Source organism: Rhinoraja longicauda, chromosome 1 (genome assembly GCF_053455715.1).
Source record: "Rhinoraja longicauda isolate Sanriku21f chromosome 1, sRhiLon1.1, whole genome shotgun sequence".
Lineage (NCBI taxonomy): Eukaryota > Metazoa > Chordata > Chondrichthyes > Rajiformes > Arhynchobatidae > Rhinoraja > Rhinoraja longicauda.
In genome coordinates, this window is record NC_135953.1 from 66,396,279 (window position 1) to 66,414,526 (window position 18,248).

Consider the following 18,248-nt stretch of genomic DNA (forward strand, 5'->3'; position numbering starts at 1 on the left):
AAAGCAGGCTGTTTTGTTTTTGAGGTTACACAAATCCCTGAGTTTTGTTGGAATACATGGCAATTAACCGACAATTCAGGAGAGAAGGTAACCCTTAATTCCATTAAGTGTGGAAATCTTCTGGTCAGAGAATGCTACTCAATCGACCTGTTAAATATAAGAATACATTTTGCTAATCATGGTATATGGAATCAAGGCGGTGTGGGCTGCAACCCTGCTAATGTATGGGTGAGAAAGGCTTGTTACAAAATGGCTCGCTTCTATTCTTGTTTTCTATTTAGTCTCTCAAGGTTCAACATTATAATCTACAGGGTCTCATTAAAAGCTCCAGAGGGAATCTTTGTTTTCAGTAATTAAAAACCTCAGTGCAATTGTTGCAGTTCACATCAGGTGCATCTTTCATTGAAGCTGCTGTGTTTGAAATAGATCTTTGGTTTGAAATGCTAAATATAAATTCACGTGCTCCCCTCTTTCCTTTTATCGCAGGAGCAACATTTTTCCGACTGTGGCTTTGAAAAATGAAATCACCTACAAGTGTGGGCTTGCATCTAACCCCCCACGCAAGCCGTCTGGTTTGCTGAATACAGCGACAGACGCGGATGCGGGCAGCATTTGCAGGAGTTTCTCACGCCCGGGGCCAAGTGATGAACTGGAAACACCCGCGTCGAGTGGAACGTTCCGGGGCCACGCGCCGCGGTGGAACGATCCGGGGAGGTTCCAGCCGGCGCTGCAGCTGCGCGCGGAGGCTGTGCTCACTCACTCTCCCGCACACAGGGACTGGCTCAGTAACGGGTGGTGGTGCAGCTCGACCCAGCTTCGCCCGTCGCCCCCCGAGTTTGCATTCTGCCCTGCATTACATCGCATTGCCGTGCGATGTGGTGAGTGAGCGATTGCAGGTGCAGAGATGCCGCCGGTTCGGAAGACTGTGGCAGAACTCCGCTCTCGTGCGGAAGGTAAGAGAACTCGCGCAGACTGAAGGTTTTGCAAAAATAAACGAGAAATGGGGGGAACGCCGGGATTTAATTGCACCTGTTCGTGTGCAAGCACACTCCCCGGTGCCGTATCTTCGGCACCATTTCTGGAAATGAAACCAAAGAGGCATTTGGAGCAGCTTGTTTGATAACGCGGGGTGGCTAGCTTATTGTTGTTGTCGCCGCTTTCACCAATTCACAATGATAAATCAAACACCAGCCGAAAAAAATATGTTCGGGTTTTGCTGCACTGTCTTGATTTGCAGCCAAAGTCTTGTAGTTTACATTGATTCGCCACCACAATAAATTTGTTTTATGATTGTTGATTTTTAAAAAAATTGTTCATTTTACACTTCCAATATTACGAAAGCTAACCAGAGTTGTCAGAAATTAGTCATCGCTTTCCGGACCCGTTAAAGCACCCACTACAATCATTTTCTTTAGTGTAGTTTGTTCTTCCATTGGACTGCTGTTTACTGGAAATCAATCAGATGGAAGTTTTTCTTTTATGTTTCTGTTGATGGCTGTAATTAACCAGTTAAGTCCCATCAAAGAATATTCGGTAGAAAACAATGCATGGTCATTTATGATTACGTCGTGCTGAACGTTAGGAAAATTATTATCTTGATGGACTGGAAAGGCAATGCAGATCATTTGACTACTGGGATACTTTTCGAATATCTGTTTGAACCTTAACGTAAGACACTGTGGATGTGGAAAACAAAACAGACTCTTAAGAATTAGATGACTAATGAAGTTAGTGTTCGCAAGTCTGAATATTACAGGTGTTTTGACGAAAGAGTGCATGCCAACATTGTACAATGAAATAATTAGTAATTAAAATGCACTGATCTGAATTATTTTTAAAATTGCGCTGGCAAATGTAAGAAAGTAAAATCTACATGTCAAAATATGAGGCATTTGTGAAGCTAGAATAGACCTGCTTTCTAGATAAATTGTATGCAGGTTACTCATGGGAGAGAAGTGCGAACATGTCAGTGACTTGTTGCAAAACCTACAGCAGGGTGCATTATCCAATGTAAAGAAATGATTTAATGGTGTCAATTCTGCTGTGTCTGAAACAGAATCAGTTTTATAAAGTTAGATATAATTATTGTCGTCAATGATTTTTGTTCTGAAAATCTTGCCAATGCAGTGATTTTTGGCAATCTTTTTGGATATTGCAGCTCAAATGGATCCGTGGATTATTGATGATTTTACATGCTAGGAACGATCAGCTTCTGCAATTTGGGCTGATACCTGGTAACATGATTAGGATGATACCAAAAGAAATGTTTGAGCATGTCAGACATCATTGTTATATCAGGGATATGCCAGCAGCCATGTTTGTTCCTTGTTCTGCATCAATCCCAATTTTTTTTCGCAACCACTGCTTGGCAATGTTTTGCCTGTTTAGATCACAAATTAGGACTGTTTCACTTCTCCCTGTATTGAGCACAATTTGGTGAAATTACTCCGGTAGAAATCATCATCTGTTTGTGACAGCGAAACCCATACAAATGATGGGCAGCATTTGTGTCTGTGGCTTGGTTGCATGGAGCAAAAGTAGCTTCAGTTATACGATATCTGATACAGACCAGCTTTATGCTCTGGGTACCAACCATTGTCTTGTGATGTTCCCAGCTGCTCAGAACAAGAATACCAGCACCTTGATTCTAAAGTGTCCAGGCTTTGGCAGGAAAAAGTGTTCTCATTTTAGTACAATATTGGTTTATTAAATGTTATTCGGAAGATGACCAGTATGGTTCACCTTGCTGCTTTCACTGGGAGTCACTTTTTTTTAAAGTGCCCCATTTTCTTTTCAGGGAGTGCTACATTAGCAATCCAGTTCACTGAGAGTCACTTGCAGGGTAATCTCAAACTTTGAGTAGTCTTTTCAATTAATTATTTTGATTGAGGTGCAGTTTGGGGACCCTCGTAATACAGCAGTGGAACACCAACTTTCTTTGCTGGAAAATCTATTGAAATTACACCAGGTTAAACCAGAAGTAACTCAGCTGGTCAGGCAGCATCCCTGGAGAAATCTTTCTTCTCCAGAGATGCTGCCTGACCCGCTGAGTTACACCAGCATTTTGTGTCTATCTTTGGTGTAAACCAGCATATCTCCTGCACAGTTAAACCAGGTGCAGGTTTGGTGACTTTTTTTTTTACAATGGAAAGATTTAAGTTTCTATTTGTAATATTTTAATAGTTAAAAAAAATAAATCCATGTTTACAGCTGGGAATATTCAGTCTCCACATTTTAGATGGCCAGGAGGCCAGATGGTGAGGATTAACGATAGAAACAATCCTGGGAGTCATTGATGGCCTGCCCGTTAGAACTGGTGGTGCATTTAGGTGTGTAGATTATGTTTGTGACTGCACAGGTTTGGAGGCCAAACTCCAAGTGCTCATTGGGTGTTCACTGAAATTTGAGAGAGGCTGAAACTTGCGTTCAACATCTGCCAAACCGAGGTCGTCTGCCAACCTGTAGAATATCAACCTTCAAATACAAAGATCCACAATTAGACCCTGGAAAATGTGGACCCACCTCTCCTACCATTGGGAATGATCTGCCATCACTGATGAAATTCATCTTTGCCTTCAATGCACCAACAGAGCCTTTGCAGCCTGAGAAAAAAATGTTTGAAAATCGTACCTCGTGATTATTAGACAATGGTGATACTGCTTTCCGGCATGCTTTTGAGACTTACTGCAGCAGGCATTTCAAATACCTGACTACAGAATCCATTAACAAGACTTGTGAACCAAAGTTGGGATTCTCTTCAAGGCCAACCTCCTCAGCTTTTGAGGCTGTCATTGCATTGTCGGCTTGTTGGGCATGTCAAGTCATTCATGTATTCCAAAGGGCCTGCTGAAATAATCATTCTGTTCTGATCTCTGTCACAGAAAATATTACCAGGTGAATAATGAAAAAATCAAAGGCTGTTCCCAAAGGCTCTCTGAAACAATTTGACATCCCCACTGTTACCTGGAAGTCCCAGGCCCTTGACTTAAAATGGAGAAGGGCTGTTTGGGCTGACATCGGGGACCTTAATTTTGCTCTGGGAACACTCAGAATTGCTCCATAAGCAATAGAGCACATCACCTCAATGAGCATCTCCTGCACCAGCTCTATCAAAATCTGTTGGTTCAACATTTAGTCTCATCAGTCAACTAGAAGCCCACAAAAATGGAGTGAAACCATGTCATCTTCGCTCAGGGGAATGTCTAAAGAGGAGAATTAAGATCTAAACTCTGTGGATGTTGGTCTCCAAATGGATATTGATTGTTCACTTGCATTGCCAGTAGAGTTAAGACGATTTTCCTATAGGGACAATGGTGATTTATCGTGCTGAGGAGCATGCTGGAGATAATCTTTGAATTAGAAGTACAGGTGCTCCTCAACTTACGATGGGGTTATGTTCTGAGAAACCCATCGGAAACCGAAAATATCGTAAGTCGAAATGCATTGAATACACGTGATCACGTGGCCGGAAGCGAGCTGCGGCTCGCTACGGGTCGCTGCTGTTTGCACCATTGCAAAGTCGAAATATCGTAAGTTGAAGCATCATAATGCGAGGAGCATCTGTATACAAGATGTGTGGATCATGGTTGCCTACGGTCTTGATCTTCAAATACATGCTTCCTCAGATGGTCAAACCCTGTGGTTGTGCATTAAATGCAATCATAAATCTTATTGTTATCTGTTTTCTTTTGAGAAGTGAGTCCTGAGATGTGGGAAGCATTTCCCCCCGCACTTCCCTCAGTTGATGGGCAGTGTTGTAATTAGTGAGTTGAAAGCACAGGTTATTGAGGGCTCTTTCTTCAGTGGTAAGTGGTTCAGTGTGGAGTGCAAGGTCCATTATCTCGTGTTACAAAATCTTTCTGTCTCTCCGCTGGCTTGGCCACTCAAGTTGTAGTGAATTTGTACTCGAGTGGAGCTAATGGACGTTGAAGAGTTTCCCATATGTCCTGTGTGTAAGCTGCAGTCCTACAGGAAGCTTGTCCTACTGCAGTTGTACAGGGCCCTGGTGAGACCATACCTAGAGTATTGTGTGCAATTTTGGACTCCTAATTTGAGGTAGGACATTATTGCTGTTGAGGGAGTATGGCACAAGTTTACCAGGTTAATTCCTGGATGGCAGGACTGACATATGATGAACAAATTTGTCGACTGGGCTTGTATTCACTGGAATTTAGAAGGGTGAGAGGGGATCTTACAGAGACATATCAAATTCTTAAAGGAATAGACAGGCTAGATGCAGGAAAATGTTCCTTATGTTGGGAGAGTCCAGAACCAGGGGGCACAGTTTAAGAATAAGGGGTAGGCCATTTAGGACTGAGATGAGGAAAAATCTCTGCACCCAGAGAGTTATGAATCTGTGGAATTCTCTGCCACAGAAGGCAGTGGAGGCCAATCCACTGGATGTTTTCAAGAGTGAGTTAGATTTACCTCTTAGGCTAAAGGAATCAAAGGATATGGGGGAAAAAGCAGGAATGGGGTACTGATTTTAGATGATCAGCCATGATCGTATTGAATGGTGGTGCTGGCTCGAATGGCCTACTCTGCACCTATTTTTCTATGTCTCTATGTATCGTGAAAAGTCCCATGTGGAGAATCTTTTGAGGAGGAACGTAGTGTTTCAATTTGCAGTGAGGATTTGTAATTGAGTAATACACAATTAGCTTGTGAATGCCAACATATTGAGAAATGGAGTGAGTACTCGCTCACTTAACATGTTTAACATTTTTATCCAGGGCAAATAAGCAGTTCTGTGCTTTTCTACTTTGGTGTATTTGATAACATGATGGGTGTGTCAAAGCTGCAAAGCAAACTTGAAATTGGTCACAGTAATCTCCGCTATTGTTCCTCGGTCAACTTGATAAAAGGTAGGTGTAGGAAAATAACTGCAGATGCTAGTACAAATCGAAGGTATCACAAAATGCTGGAGTAACTCAGCAGGTCAGGCAGCATCTCAGGAGAGAAGGAATGGGTGACGTTTTGGGTCGAGACCCTTCTGCAGACTGATGTCAGGGGGCGGGACAAGGAAAGGATATAGGTGGCGACAGGAAGACTGAGGGAGAACTGGGAATGGGGAGGGGAAGAGAAGGACAGAGGAACTATCTAAATTTGGAGTAGATAGGAGGGCTGGAGAAATCACAGAGGGGGAGCAGCGAGAGAGTATGTTGCTAAACTTGTCGAAGAGAGGAGGAGAACGTCTTCAAAGTAGACATACCTTGAGGAGAAATCACAGTGGAGTGGCAAGTGGTGTAGGAAAATAACTGCGATGCTGGTACAAATCGAAGGTATCACAAAATGCTGGAGTAACTCAGCAGGTCAGGCAGCATCTCAGGAGAGAAGGCATGGGTGATGTTTCGGGTGGAGACCCTTCTTCAGACTGAATGCAGGACATTTAGGTGAGAGCTGTTGAAGAATGCTGGGCATTGGTGAATTAGATTGAGATAGCATCAATCTAAAAGGCTACAACTGAAAGCAAATGTAATAATTTAACATTAAAACAAAACAATCAAAATGATACACAAATATGGGTATCACAAGATGTATTATTTTGTAAAGTGCCCATTTTAAGCGTCATTGGCTTGCAGCATACCACATGCTCCTCAGCCCACTACGTCCATACTGAATATGAGTGTCCAACTATACTGACCACATCTTTCAGCTGTTGGCCTGTGGCCTTGAACCTTGGTAATTCATGTGCTTGTCTGGATGTGGAGAATCTCTGCCTCCATGCTTCCGCACCCAAGTCAGTGCATTTCACATTCCAGCCTCTGAGTTTGGAAGAAAATTCTTCCTTAAATATGCATGGAATGTCGGAATATGGATCACATGTAGCCAGAGGAAATTCACTTGGCATCATGTTTGGCCTAGATATTATGGGCCAAAAGGCCTGTTCCTGTGCTCTCTTGTTCTGTTGTTAAAGTAACATGAGAGAATGATGCAACAAGTACAACGGTTATGGGCAGATTAAGTGAAAGGGCAAGGAAAATGACAGATTATAAATGGGAAAATTATGATTGGCAGAATGGATTTTTCCCCAATGATAAACTATTAATGTACATAAATACAGTGTTTCAAGAAGCACCAAATCATCAAGCAGGTGCAGAAAGCAGTAGGAAGGTGTTTTTCAGTCTTTATTGCTAGTTGTTGGAATGCAAGGATAAGGAAGTCTTATTACATTGTCACAGAGCTTTGGTGAGACAATGCATGGACTACTATGTACATATTTCGCTACCTGATGAAACATACCTTTTTGGAGCCAATGTGGCACAGGGATACTAGATTGCTGCTTGAGTTAAGGAGCTCTCCTTTTGTAAAGAGGTTAATTTTGGCTTGTATGAATGTTTACAAGAATGGGAAATGCTCTTTTGAATTTTATATAATTCTGAGGAGATAAAGTGAGTGATGGTTGTTTCCTCACTCTTCTGAGATTGGGTCTAGAACAGTTAAGCAGCCATTTATGATTCTAAGTTTTGTACTAAATGGCTGTCAATTTTTGTGATGCTCTACTTCTGCAGGCTGCAGATTTCCAGTCATTGGGTATATTCAAGACTGATTGCTGATGGAATAAGGGGGCTGGGCTGGAAAATGAACAGTGTGGAATTGGCCATGTTTGTTTTGAATGGTGGGAAGAAAATTCATGAGGTAGCCTAGTTCTTGTCTTTCGGGAGTTGAATGATGGATACATTGACGATAGGTGCAGGAGTAGGCCTTTCAGCCCTTCGAGCCAGCACCGCCACTCATTGTGATCATGGCTGATCATTCACAATCAATACCCCGTTCCTGCCTTCTCCCCATACCCCTTGATTCCGCTAGCCCTAAGAGCTCTATCTAACTCTCTTTTGAATGCATCCAGTGAATCGGTCTCCACTGCCTTCTGAGGCAGAGAATTCCACAAATTCACAACTCTGTGTGAAACATTATTTCCTCATCTCAGTTCTAAATGGCCTACCCCTTATTCTTAAGCTGTGGCCCCTGGTTCTGGACTCCCCCAACATCAGGAACATGCCACTAGTGTGTCTAATCCCTTAATAATTTTATATGTTTCTATAAGATCTCCTCTCATCCTTCTAAATTTCGGTGAATACAAGCCCAGTCGTTTCATTCTTTCATCATATGTGAGTCCCGCCATTCCGGGAATTAACCTGGTGAATCTACGCTGCACTCCCTCAATAGCAATAATGTCCTTCCTCAAATTAGGAGACCAAAACTGCACACAATACTCTAGGTGTGGTCTCACCAGGGCCCTGTACAACTGCAGAAGGACCTCTTTGCTCCTATACTCAACTCCTCTTGTTATGAAGGCCAACATACCATTAGCTTTCTTCACTGCCTGCTGTACCTGCATGCTTACAAAATGAGAAAGTGATACTTCCGGTTGTAGAAAGCTTTGGTCGGATTGTATTTGGACTGTCTTGTTCGCTATTTGACAGTGATCCTCAGAAAAGGCAAATTTATCTTGAAACGGATGTTCATCCAGAATGTTATCAAAGCTTATAGAACTAAATGCTGAATGTACCTGATGACAGATTATAATGTCATGTGTCTTGAGTGCTGAATGTTGTGGGGGGAGAAAATTTGAATTGGGTGTAGTATACTCTACGCAGCCTGACACTCCTGGGAGGGGGGAGGAGAGGGGGGTTCAGTGCCCCAGTGGCATGAATATTCTGGTTGCATAAGAATTACTCAAATTGCTGTACATCACACATGAATATTCTAACATAAACCTGTAAACGCAGGTTTAAAGGAGATGTGCAGGGCAAGTGCCAGGAATGCGTTGCAGTCTGTGGTGGTGTGGGCTTTTAAGAGACTTTGGATAGGCACATGGACATGAAGGGATATGGATTGTGTGCAGGCATGTAAGAGTTGGTTTTGGCATCATATCTGGCATTGACAATGTGGGCCGGCCTGTTCCTGTGTTGTACTATTTTATGTTCTTTGCTTAAATAAGTTGATGAACTATCCCCTTGCCTTTTTAAATATCAATTTTATATTTTTACGGTTAAATAGTATTAATGTAAAATACAGAAAAAAATGAAATGAATGTTTCTACTTGCACAAAGTGCTAAATCTGCAGAGAATGTTGCATTTTATCAGCCTAAAAAGCTACTGACCTTGTCAATAAATTAATGTGTCTGTGCACTTATTTTACAGAACACATGAAATAAAATTTCTTTTTTTAAATGAAATTAAGCTCAATCTTTTATTCAATAAATTACTTAATTCTAAATGTCAAATGGACAGTGCAATTTATTTGCTGTGTTCTGGATACTCAGAAGGTCCAACAGAACTTTCTAGTGTCAAAGTTGAAGGCGGAGTAGATTTAGTCTGACTCACCTTCTTGAATTGATTCAGGTTTCCACTTGCTTGCATAATCCTTTTCCATTCTTTAACTGAAATAGAAAATGGAAGTCTAAGAAAAACATGATTCTGCTTGCCTTTGTCAAAAGTATTCTTATCCAATGTAGTGGATAAATGGAAGAAATACTGTAATGCATGAAGCACAACGAAAACCAGCTCCTACATGCAAATGTGCAAGAGATTGAGTAATAGGATGCTGCACGGTAGACTGAGTGAGCAGGAGAACAAAATGGCATCAAGAATGTGGCACAATTCAAATTTGGGTGTTTGAAAAAAAATTAGGAGATTGCTTAATATTCTGAGAAAGTTTTGCAGATTGCATGAGAATTCCAGATCCATGAACACTAGTCAAGTTTACTGAAGTTTTTGGCTTCCTTCTTGATGGTAGGAGCGAAAAAGGTTATGGTAGTTCCCATAACTGGTAGAAAACTTTCCCAATCTCGTTGTACCCCTGTACAATGACAATAAAGATATATTGCATTGTATATTGTATTGTATTGAAAAGAGAATGTGGCTAGTCTGATGTGGGACTTTGGCAGTGTAAATTTGAAATCAGAGCTGAACCACTTTAGAAATGATATTTTCTGTGGAAACAGTAAATTTCTACAACTACCATAATCTGCCACGTCTGTTATATAGTTTGTGAATGGAGAACTGGTAAAAACACAGGGGAATCCCTGATCTCATGGGCAATCGCACATACAGTGAATGCAGTGCTAGAAAACACGGGGGTGCCTCTGTTGTGCCTGGAAATATAGTTAACAGGGCAATCAGCAATCAAGACTGCCACAAGGGGGCTACGACCCAATGACCGCCCCCTTTTTTTAACCATACTGGCCGGCGCATAGTTCTTAGAAAATATAGTTGAGGACATAAGGGGAAGGGTGCTTTACCAAAGGGGGATGAAGGAATGCTGTGTGCTGTTTCACAGAGACATGGCTCACTGCCAGCTCGCCAGACTCTGCCCTCTAGCCCATAGGTTTCTCTATTCATTGCTTGGACTGAATGGAGTAATGGAGCAAAGGGAGATGCAGTGGCGTCTGCCTCATGGTGAACACTTGGTGATGTTCAGACATACTGATCCCATCCAACTCCTGCTCGCTGCACCTGGAACATCTGACAGTAAAGATGGCACAGTGGTGCAGCAGTAGAGTTGCTGCCTTGTAGCTCAACCGACCTGGGTTCGATCCTGACTATGGGTGCTGTTTGTATAGAGTTTGTACGTTCCTCTCGTGACCCGCGTGGGTTTTCTGCGGGAGTTCCAGTTTCCTCCCATGCTCCAAAACTGTATAGGTTTGTAGGCTAATTGGCTCGATCAAATTGTAAATTGTCCCATAGTGCTAGTGTGTGGGACAGTGGGATTGCTGGTTGATACTGACGCGGCAGGCCGAAGGGCCTGTTTCCGCACTATATCTAAACTAAACTAAACTATATTCATACCGATACCTATTGACAGTGATTGTGGCAAGGCTTGCATGCTATAACAGCCAACAAAGTGAAGTTTAGTGGTCTCACTGGCAACAATGCACCTCTCCCTAATGAGAATGCTTTCTTTGCCCTTTTGAACAGAAAGTTGGTGGGAAGATGTCACCTGTCCCGACAAAATCAAATCAAGAGTATTTAATTATATGCACAAGCAATGAAATTAGGTCATAAGTAATAGTAGAATTAGGCCATTTGGCCTATCAAGTCTACTCTTCCATTCAATCATGGCTGATCTATCTCTCCCTCCTAACCCCATTCTCCTGCCTTCTCCGCATAACCCCTGACAGACGAACTAATCAAAAATTCTTGCTTGCAGCAGCATAACAGGCTTGTAAGCACAACACAAATTAAAGAAATTTAATACCAGTGCAATTTTTAAAAAAAAACCAAATCCTTGGTGCAGCCAGAGTTTATAGTTGCGCCTGTGCCCGTAGTTGCAGGTGTCAGATTGCCTACCTGAGAGCAAACACGCAGAAAACAATTTGCTTGGATAGAGTCCCTGGCCAGTTCCTCAGGACATACGCGTACTAGTACTATAAGAAAATAACTGCAGATGCTGGTACAAATCGATTTATTCACAAAATGCTGGAGTAACTCAGCAGGTCAGGCAGCATTTCACAAAATGCTGGAGTAACTCAGCAGGTCAGGCAGCATTTCACAAAATGCTGGAGTAACTCAGCAGGTTCACAAAATGCTGGAGTAACTCAGCAGGTTCACAAAATGCTGGAGTAACTCAGCAGGTTCACAAAATGTGCTCGGGTGTATCCATTAACATGCTTGACCATTCTGAGGTTTCCACCTGCTTTAAGAAATTCACTTTTATCCTGGTGCCAAAAAACCAAGGTAGTGTCCTTAATGTCTGCCATTCAGTGGCTCTGACATCCACCATCATGAAGTGCTTCGTGGTGCACATTAACGTTAGCTTCCCAGACAGCCTTATCCACTACACTTCACTTTTCGTCATGACACGATGAGCATCAAAACAGTCTCCACGATAATTCTCTGTATTGGTGCCCTGCAAGGATATGTTTGCAGCCCCTTACTATACTCCCCATGCAATCATGATTATGCAGCCAAATTTTGCGCTCTTCATCTACAAGTTGGATGATGATTTAGAGTTAGATTTAGCTCTTGGGGCTAAAAGGATATGGGGAAAAAGCAGGAACGGGGTACTGATTTTGGATGATCACCCATGATCATATTGAATGGAATGGAGTATAGGAATGAGATGGCGAACTTGGCAACATAGTGTCAAGACGACAACCTCTCCCTCAATACCAGCGAGGCAAAGGAATTAGTTATTCACTGAAGCAAGGTGGAGTACATGCCCCGGTCAGCATCAGTGGTGTCGGGGCCCACTGAGTCCACACTGGCCATTGTTCACCAGTGATCAACACTCTGTTGTCGTTCTATGTTATTCCACTTTCTCATTTACTCCCTGTTGTGCAGAGACCAATTAACCTACAAACCCTGCATGTTTTTGGATGTGGATGGAAACTGGGTGCAGCCAGGGAAAATCCATGCAGTCACAAGGAGAATGTGTAAACTCCACACACAGCCCGTGAGGTCAGGATCAAACTCTTCTCTCTGGCACGGTGAAGCAGCAGCTCTACTGGCGGTGCCATAGTGCTGCCCCTCCTCCACCTTTGACTGCAGTGAATCTCGCCAACTTCCTATCGGGGATGCATCGCAGCTTGGCAACAGCTCTGCCCAACACAACAAGACATTTGCAGAAAATCGTGGATGTAGCCCTGTCCATTGCACTTACCAGATTCCCTCACCCCCATCCATCAACTCCATCTGCACATCATGCTGCCTCGTGAAAGCGTCAAGATAATCAAGGACCATTTGTACTCTTGTGTATCATATGATTTAACTGGATAGTACATAACATTTTTCCCCGTATATCAGTAATAAACCTATACCAACCATTCATTTTGCATAGGAAACTATCTAAACTGAAAATGAAACAAATACAAATAAAGATGTTTAATAGACCAAGTAATTACTCAGTCCATGAATAGTCTGGTTTACACATACAAATCATATATTTAACCGCAAGTCATGGTTCGGCATCTTCTGCTTTTTATAGGTGACTAGACCAAGTGGACCTGTTGGGCCCAAACCTCCCCTGCTCCCCCCTCCCCTGTAGTTCAGGAACAAACAAACAAACGAGAGTTTTAGTATATAGATATTTTTGTGTAATTGTGCTGAAGTTTGAATTCCTGTTTGAACGTGGAAATCCCAAACTTCCTGTCAGCTCTTGCTCTGCTTTTTATTATATTTTAAACTTAAATGTTTAAATGGGTTGGATGTTTGAAATTTTTAGATTTCCAACAATTGGAACGTTTCAATTTTTTACATTGGCCTTGTGCTGGAATTGCCAGCCTTGGTCACTACGTAACTGGCTTCAGCTGGATTAGATCACTCCAAAGACGTACGGGTATGTAGGTTAATTTGACTGGGTAAATGTAAAAAAAATTGTCCCTAGTGTGTGTGGGATGGTGTTGATGTGCGGGGATTGCTGGGCGGCGCGGACTTGGTGGGCCGAAAAGGCCTGTTTCCGCGCTGTGTATATATATGATATGATATTAGTTTAGTTTAGACATATAGCATGGTGACGGGCCCTTCAGGCCACGGAATCCTGGCCAACCATTAATCACCTGTTCACACTAGTTTTGTTATCCCCTCCACTCCCTTCCTCATCTACTCCCTACACATCAGGAGCAATTTACAGAGGCCAATTAACCTCCAACCCCATATGTCTTTGGGATATGGGAGGAAACCGGAGCAGCTAGTGCAAACTCCATATAGAGAGCCCCTGAGGTCTGGATTGTACCGGGGACTCTGGTGATGTGAGGCAGCACCACTATGTCGCTGGTAAAGCCCATCTTGTTGGCTCTCCATTTCCTGGAGTCTCAGAGCATTGTTTGGGTGGAGACTGGCCTGCAGGTAATTTGGTGTAGAGGCTCTGCTCCAGAACACTGGCAAAGTCCCCAATCTGGTAGAGCTGCGGGGGAGAATTTTGTCTGTTTCAAATGACTTTAAGTAAATGCTGTTTCTATTCAAAATGTTACGTTTAAAAATAAAACAATATGCAGACCTCCCAACCCTTCCGAATTTGGCGGAAAGTTTCCGCTTTCATATTTTATTGCCGCCATTCCGATTTCACCTCACATTTTTCCGCAAAACTCGTGCCTCGCCGCTGTAAAATTCTGAATTTTGGACATCAATTCTGAATTTGTAAAATCAAATGTTGGGAGGTCTGCAATATGATCATTAAAACAAGAAACAATTTGAAATAAAAGCAATCGCTTTTGCATAAAGAAGCACTTTACTTTCCAATCAATCTGAAATATAGTCTCAACCCAAAACTGGCTGTCCATTTTCCTCCACAGATGCTGTCTAACCCACTGAGTTCCTCCAGCACTTTGCAGATGTTGGAATCTTGAGCAAAACAGAATTTTACGTGTATTCATTTTGGCTTTTTCCTGCAAATCTCTGAAATTAATGATGTCTCAAATCTTGTGAGGAGTCACCCATGTGATTCATGCAGCAATTTCCCCACCATAATGGAAAGGTTACGTCAATTTGAACTGCGCTGAGCATGTGACATTTGCTAATATGCAAAATTTGAGGCTGACCACCAAGTCCTCATCAATTGGTTCACTGAATCATATGAATGGACCTTGTCCTTCCATAAATCAAAGGTGCTCCAGCAACCTTTCACCGCAGTACAATGTTGCTCTCTGACAATGAGGGAACACCTGAGATCCTGGAAAACATGATCAGGTTCCCATGTCGTGAGAGCCACCTCTCAGTGGAGTCTGACTGTCATATTGAAATTCATTATTGCCTACAGTTTGGCCTTCTGAGGAAAAGGGTATTTCCTCAAAATCAACACAAAGTTTGGAATACCAGGCAGCAATGACAATCTTGTATGAATCTGAATGTGTTGCTAGGTCCTGGAATTCTGCATTTCACAACATTGGGCAAAATTCATGCATGTTCTTGCTGTTCAGCAATGCTGATTACTGGCAGCCAGCATGATTCAGCCAATTAATACTGTAGACAATACTGCATTGAGAAGCTTTCAACGTCCTTGACTGGAACTTGTCTTATCCTGCTTTTTGTCATCTGGGATTTGATCTGGCCCACACTTTTGACAGCATTAAGGCACTACATCAAGCAAAGCTCTGGCACAGCATATAGCTGGCCATTTTAGATTTGGAAGGCTTAGGAGCCAAGTGGATGCCAGTGGATTCTGAAAACCTACATACACCATCAGCACTCTATGATGGCTTGCTACAGGTGGGGCAAGTTCACCTTGATCTGTATATTTTCAGAAAGCATTTCGGAACCAATAGTCGCATTCACATCTGTTTTTATAGTGGTTTAATATTAATCACCATGTAATGTTTCTAAGTCGTAGGAGCAGAATTAGGCCATTCAGCCCATCGAGTCTACTCCGCTCGTGAATCATGGCTGATCTATCATTCCCTCTCAACCCCATTCTCCTGTCTTCCCCCCATTACCTTTGACACCCTTACAAACCAGGAACCTATCAATCTCTGCTTAAAAAAAATACACAAAGTCGGCCTCCATAGCCATCTATGGCAATGCATTCCACAGATTTGCCACCCTCTGGCTAAAGAAATATCTCCATCTTCTTCTATGTCCTTTTTTCTGCGGTTGTGCTCTCTGGTCCTGGACTCTCCCACTAATGGAAACATCCTTCCCACATACACTCTATGCAAGCCTTTATTTGGTAAGTTTCAATAAGATTCCCCCCCCCCCCCCCCCTCATCCTTCTGAACTCCAGTGAGTACAGGCTCAGAGCTGTCAAATGCGCATCATATATTAATCCAGTCATCCCCAGGATCATTCTCATAAACCACTTCTGAGCTCTCCATCGCCAGCACATCACTCCTCACACATGGAGCCTAAAACTGCTCATATTACTCCAAATGCAGTCTGATCAGTGACCTATAAAGGTTCAGCATTCCATCCCTGATGTTATATTCTAGTCCTCTCAAAATGAATGCTAATGTTTCATTTGTTTTCCTTATTACTGATTCAACCTGCAAATTAACTCTTGGGAATCCTGCACCAGCACCCCCAAATCCTTTTGCACCTCCGATTGCGGAATCCCCTCCACATTTAGAATTAATCTAAACATTATTAATTTAATATTTTAGTACTTTAAATGAAAGAGATAAGATCTTCAAAATCCCAGAATATTTGTTATCAACCATATATAATCTTAGCTCAGGATGTTTATCTTTTAATATTGTTCTAATATGTTCTAGAATTTTACTTTTTTTGCTGAAAATAATAAAATGGAGGAAAACATTGTAAATCAGATCCATGTGGACACTGACAAAGAAAATCTAGCCTTGAATACCTTCTGCATCCCCAATTTGCAGTAATATTTCAGATCATTGAGCACAACGTACTGCATTGTTTCCATGGCAACTGTTTTCAAGGAAATGTAGTGGGAAACTTTGGGAAAGCAGTATAACATCTGATATTGATTGGTCTTGGTTGTGAACTCTAAAAAAATAATGTAACAATGATTCTCAAAAATTGTAGCATAAATTTTCAAAAGCTTTTGTGATTTTAATATTTCTCACATAAAAGATGTGTACTCTGGTTTTGTTAATTGTGGAAGGTTTCCCTCAAAGCCATTTATTGCCTTTTGTGTATGGGCCTTGAATGATAATGTTCTGACTAGCTTGTGCAAAGGAAGGTGACTTAACTTTAAATATGATTTTGTTTACTCTCACCTTGATGTAATTTGGTTGTTGCAGTGACAGTTCCAATCAAACTACTTTTGAATTTTATTCTAGACATATTAAATTCTGTACAACAAGTGTATTGCGTACTTTTTAAAATCCTTGCCAAACTGATTGTTGCAAGAGAGTCGAGCGATTTATTGTCACGGCCTGAAACGGAACAATGAAATTCCTACTTGCAGCAGCACAACAGATAGTACTTTGTAAACACGATAATAAACAACAAAGTTCAGTATAATAATGCACGCACACAGAAATAGTGCAAAAACAATGCAGTTTGCAGCTTATATGGAGGTTGTAGTGTTTAATAGCCTGCTGGTTGTAGGGAAGAAGCTGCTCCTGAACCTGGATGTTGCAGTTTTCAAGCTCTCATATCATCTTCCCGGTGGCAGGAGTGAAATGAGAACGTGGCCAGGATAGTGTGGGTCTTTGATGATAAGCATAATAAATGTTTAGGTTTATTATTGTCACACATACTAAAGAACAGTGAAAAGCTTTGTTTTGTATGCTGTCTAATCATATCAGGTAATGTATGCATCGACACAATTAAGCCCATCAAGTACAATATGTAGAGCAATGGGGAAGATGCTGAGTGCAGATTAGTGCATCGTAGTCCGCCAGTTCCAGATACAGGGTCCAATGTCTCAATGGAGTTGCGGAGAATCAGACAGCACCTTGGCTTATTCAGAACTTGGCCTGTTCAGAAGCTTGGTAACAAGGGAAGATCCTGTTCCTGAGTCTGACTGTATGCTCTTTCAAGCTTTTGTATCTTCTAATCAACAGGAGCAGGGAGAAGTAGGAATGACCGGGGTTGTAAAAATCTTTGATTATGTTGGCTACCTTTCTGACATAGCGTGAAGTAAAGTGAAATGTTCTATAGATGTGACCTTAACAGCCTGGCCTTATTCTCATTCTTTGCAGTGAAATGTGTTTTCCAATATAGAAAATAAACAGAAGTGACATAAATCTGTTAAAATAGGGAGGCGTTCTCAGGAAAATGTGATTTGACTTTATCTGCCCTTAATATCTAAGATCTATCAGAGTCCTTGTTATGACGGTCTTGAGCTGTCTTTTCAGCTGGCAACTGTTTGTCACACGTGATGGCAGGAAGATACAATGCCCTCCGTAATGTTTGGGACAAAGACCCATCATTTATTTATTTGCCTCTGTACTCCATAATTTGACATTTGTAATAGAAAAAATCACATGTGGTTAAAGTGGACATTGTCAGATTTTAATAAAGGCCATTTTTATACATTTTGGTTTCACCATGTAGAAAATACATGGTAGTCCCCCCCCCCCCCCCCCCAATTCAGGTCCTTTGCATGTTATGACTGCTTGAAGTCTGCTATTCATGGACATCACCAGTTGCTGGGTGTCTTCTCTGGTGATGCTCTGCCAGGCCTGCGCTGCAGCCTTCTTTAGCTTATGCTTGTTTTGGGGGCTAGTCTCCTTCAGTTTTCTCTTCAGCATATAAAAGGCATGCTCAATTGGGTTCAGATCGGGTGATTAACTTGGCCACTCAAGAATTGACCATTTTTTAGCTTTGAAAAACTCCTTTGTTGCTTTAGTAGTATGTTTGGGACCATTGCTTGCTGTAGAATGAACTGCCGG

At 42.0% G+C, this 18,248-nt stretch overlaps 1 protein-coding gene across 2 annotated transcripts in view; it reads left to right on the top strand.

Moving 5' to 3' along the window:
* Window positions 1–753: 753 nt before the first annotated feature.
* Window positions 754–18,248, top strand: part of atp8a1 (ATPase phospholipid transporting 8A1) — a 269,218-nt gene continuing 251,723 nt past the window's right edge. For both annotated transcript variants that reach the window (XM_078399210.1, XM_078399200.1), the window contains exon 1: window positions 754–953. In XM_078399210.1, coding sequence (XP_078255336.1) covers window positions 905–953 — 49 coding nt within the window. In that variant the 5' untranslated portion in view covers window positions 754–904. The remainder of the gene's footprint in view (window positions 954–18,248) is intronic.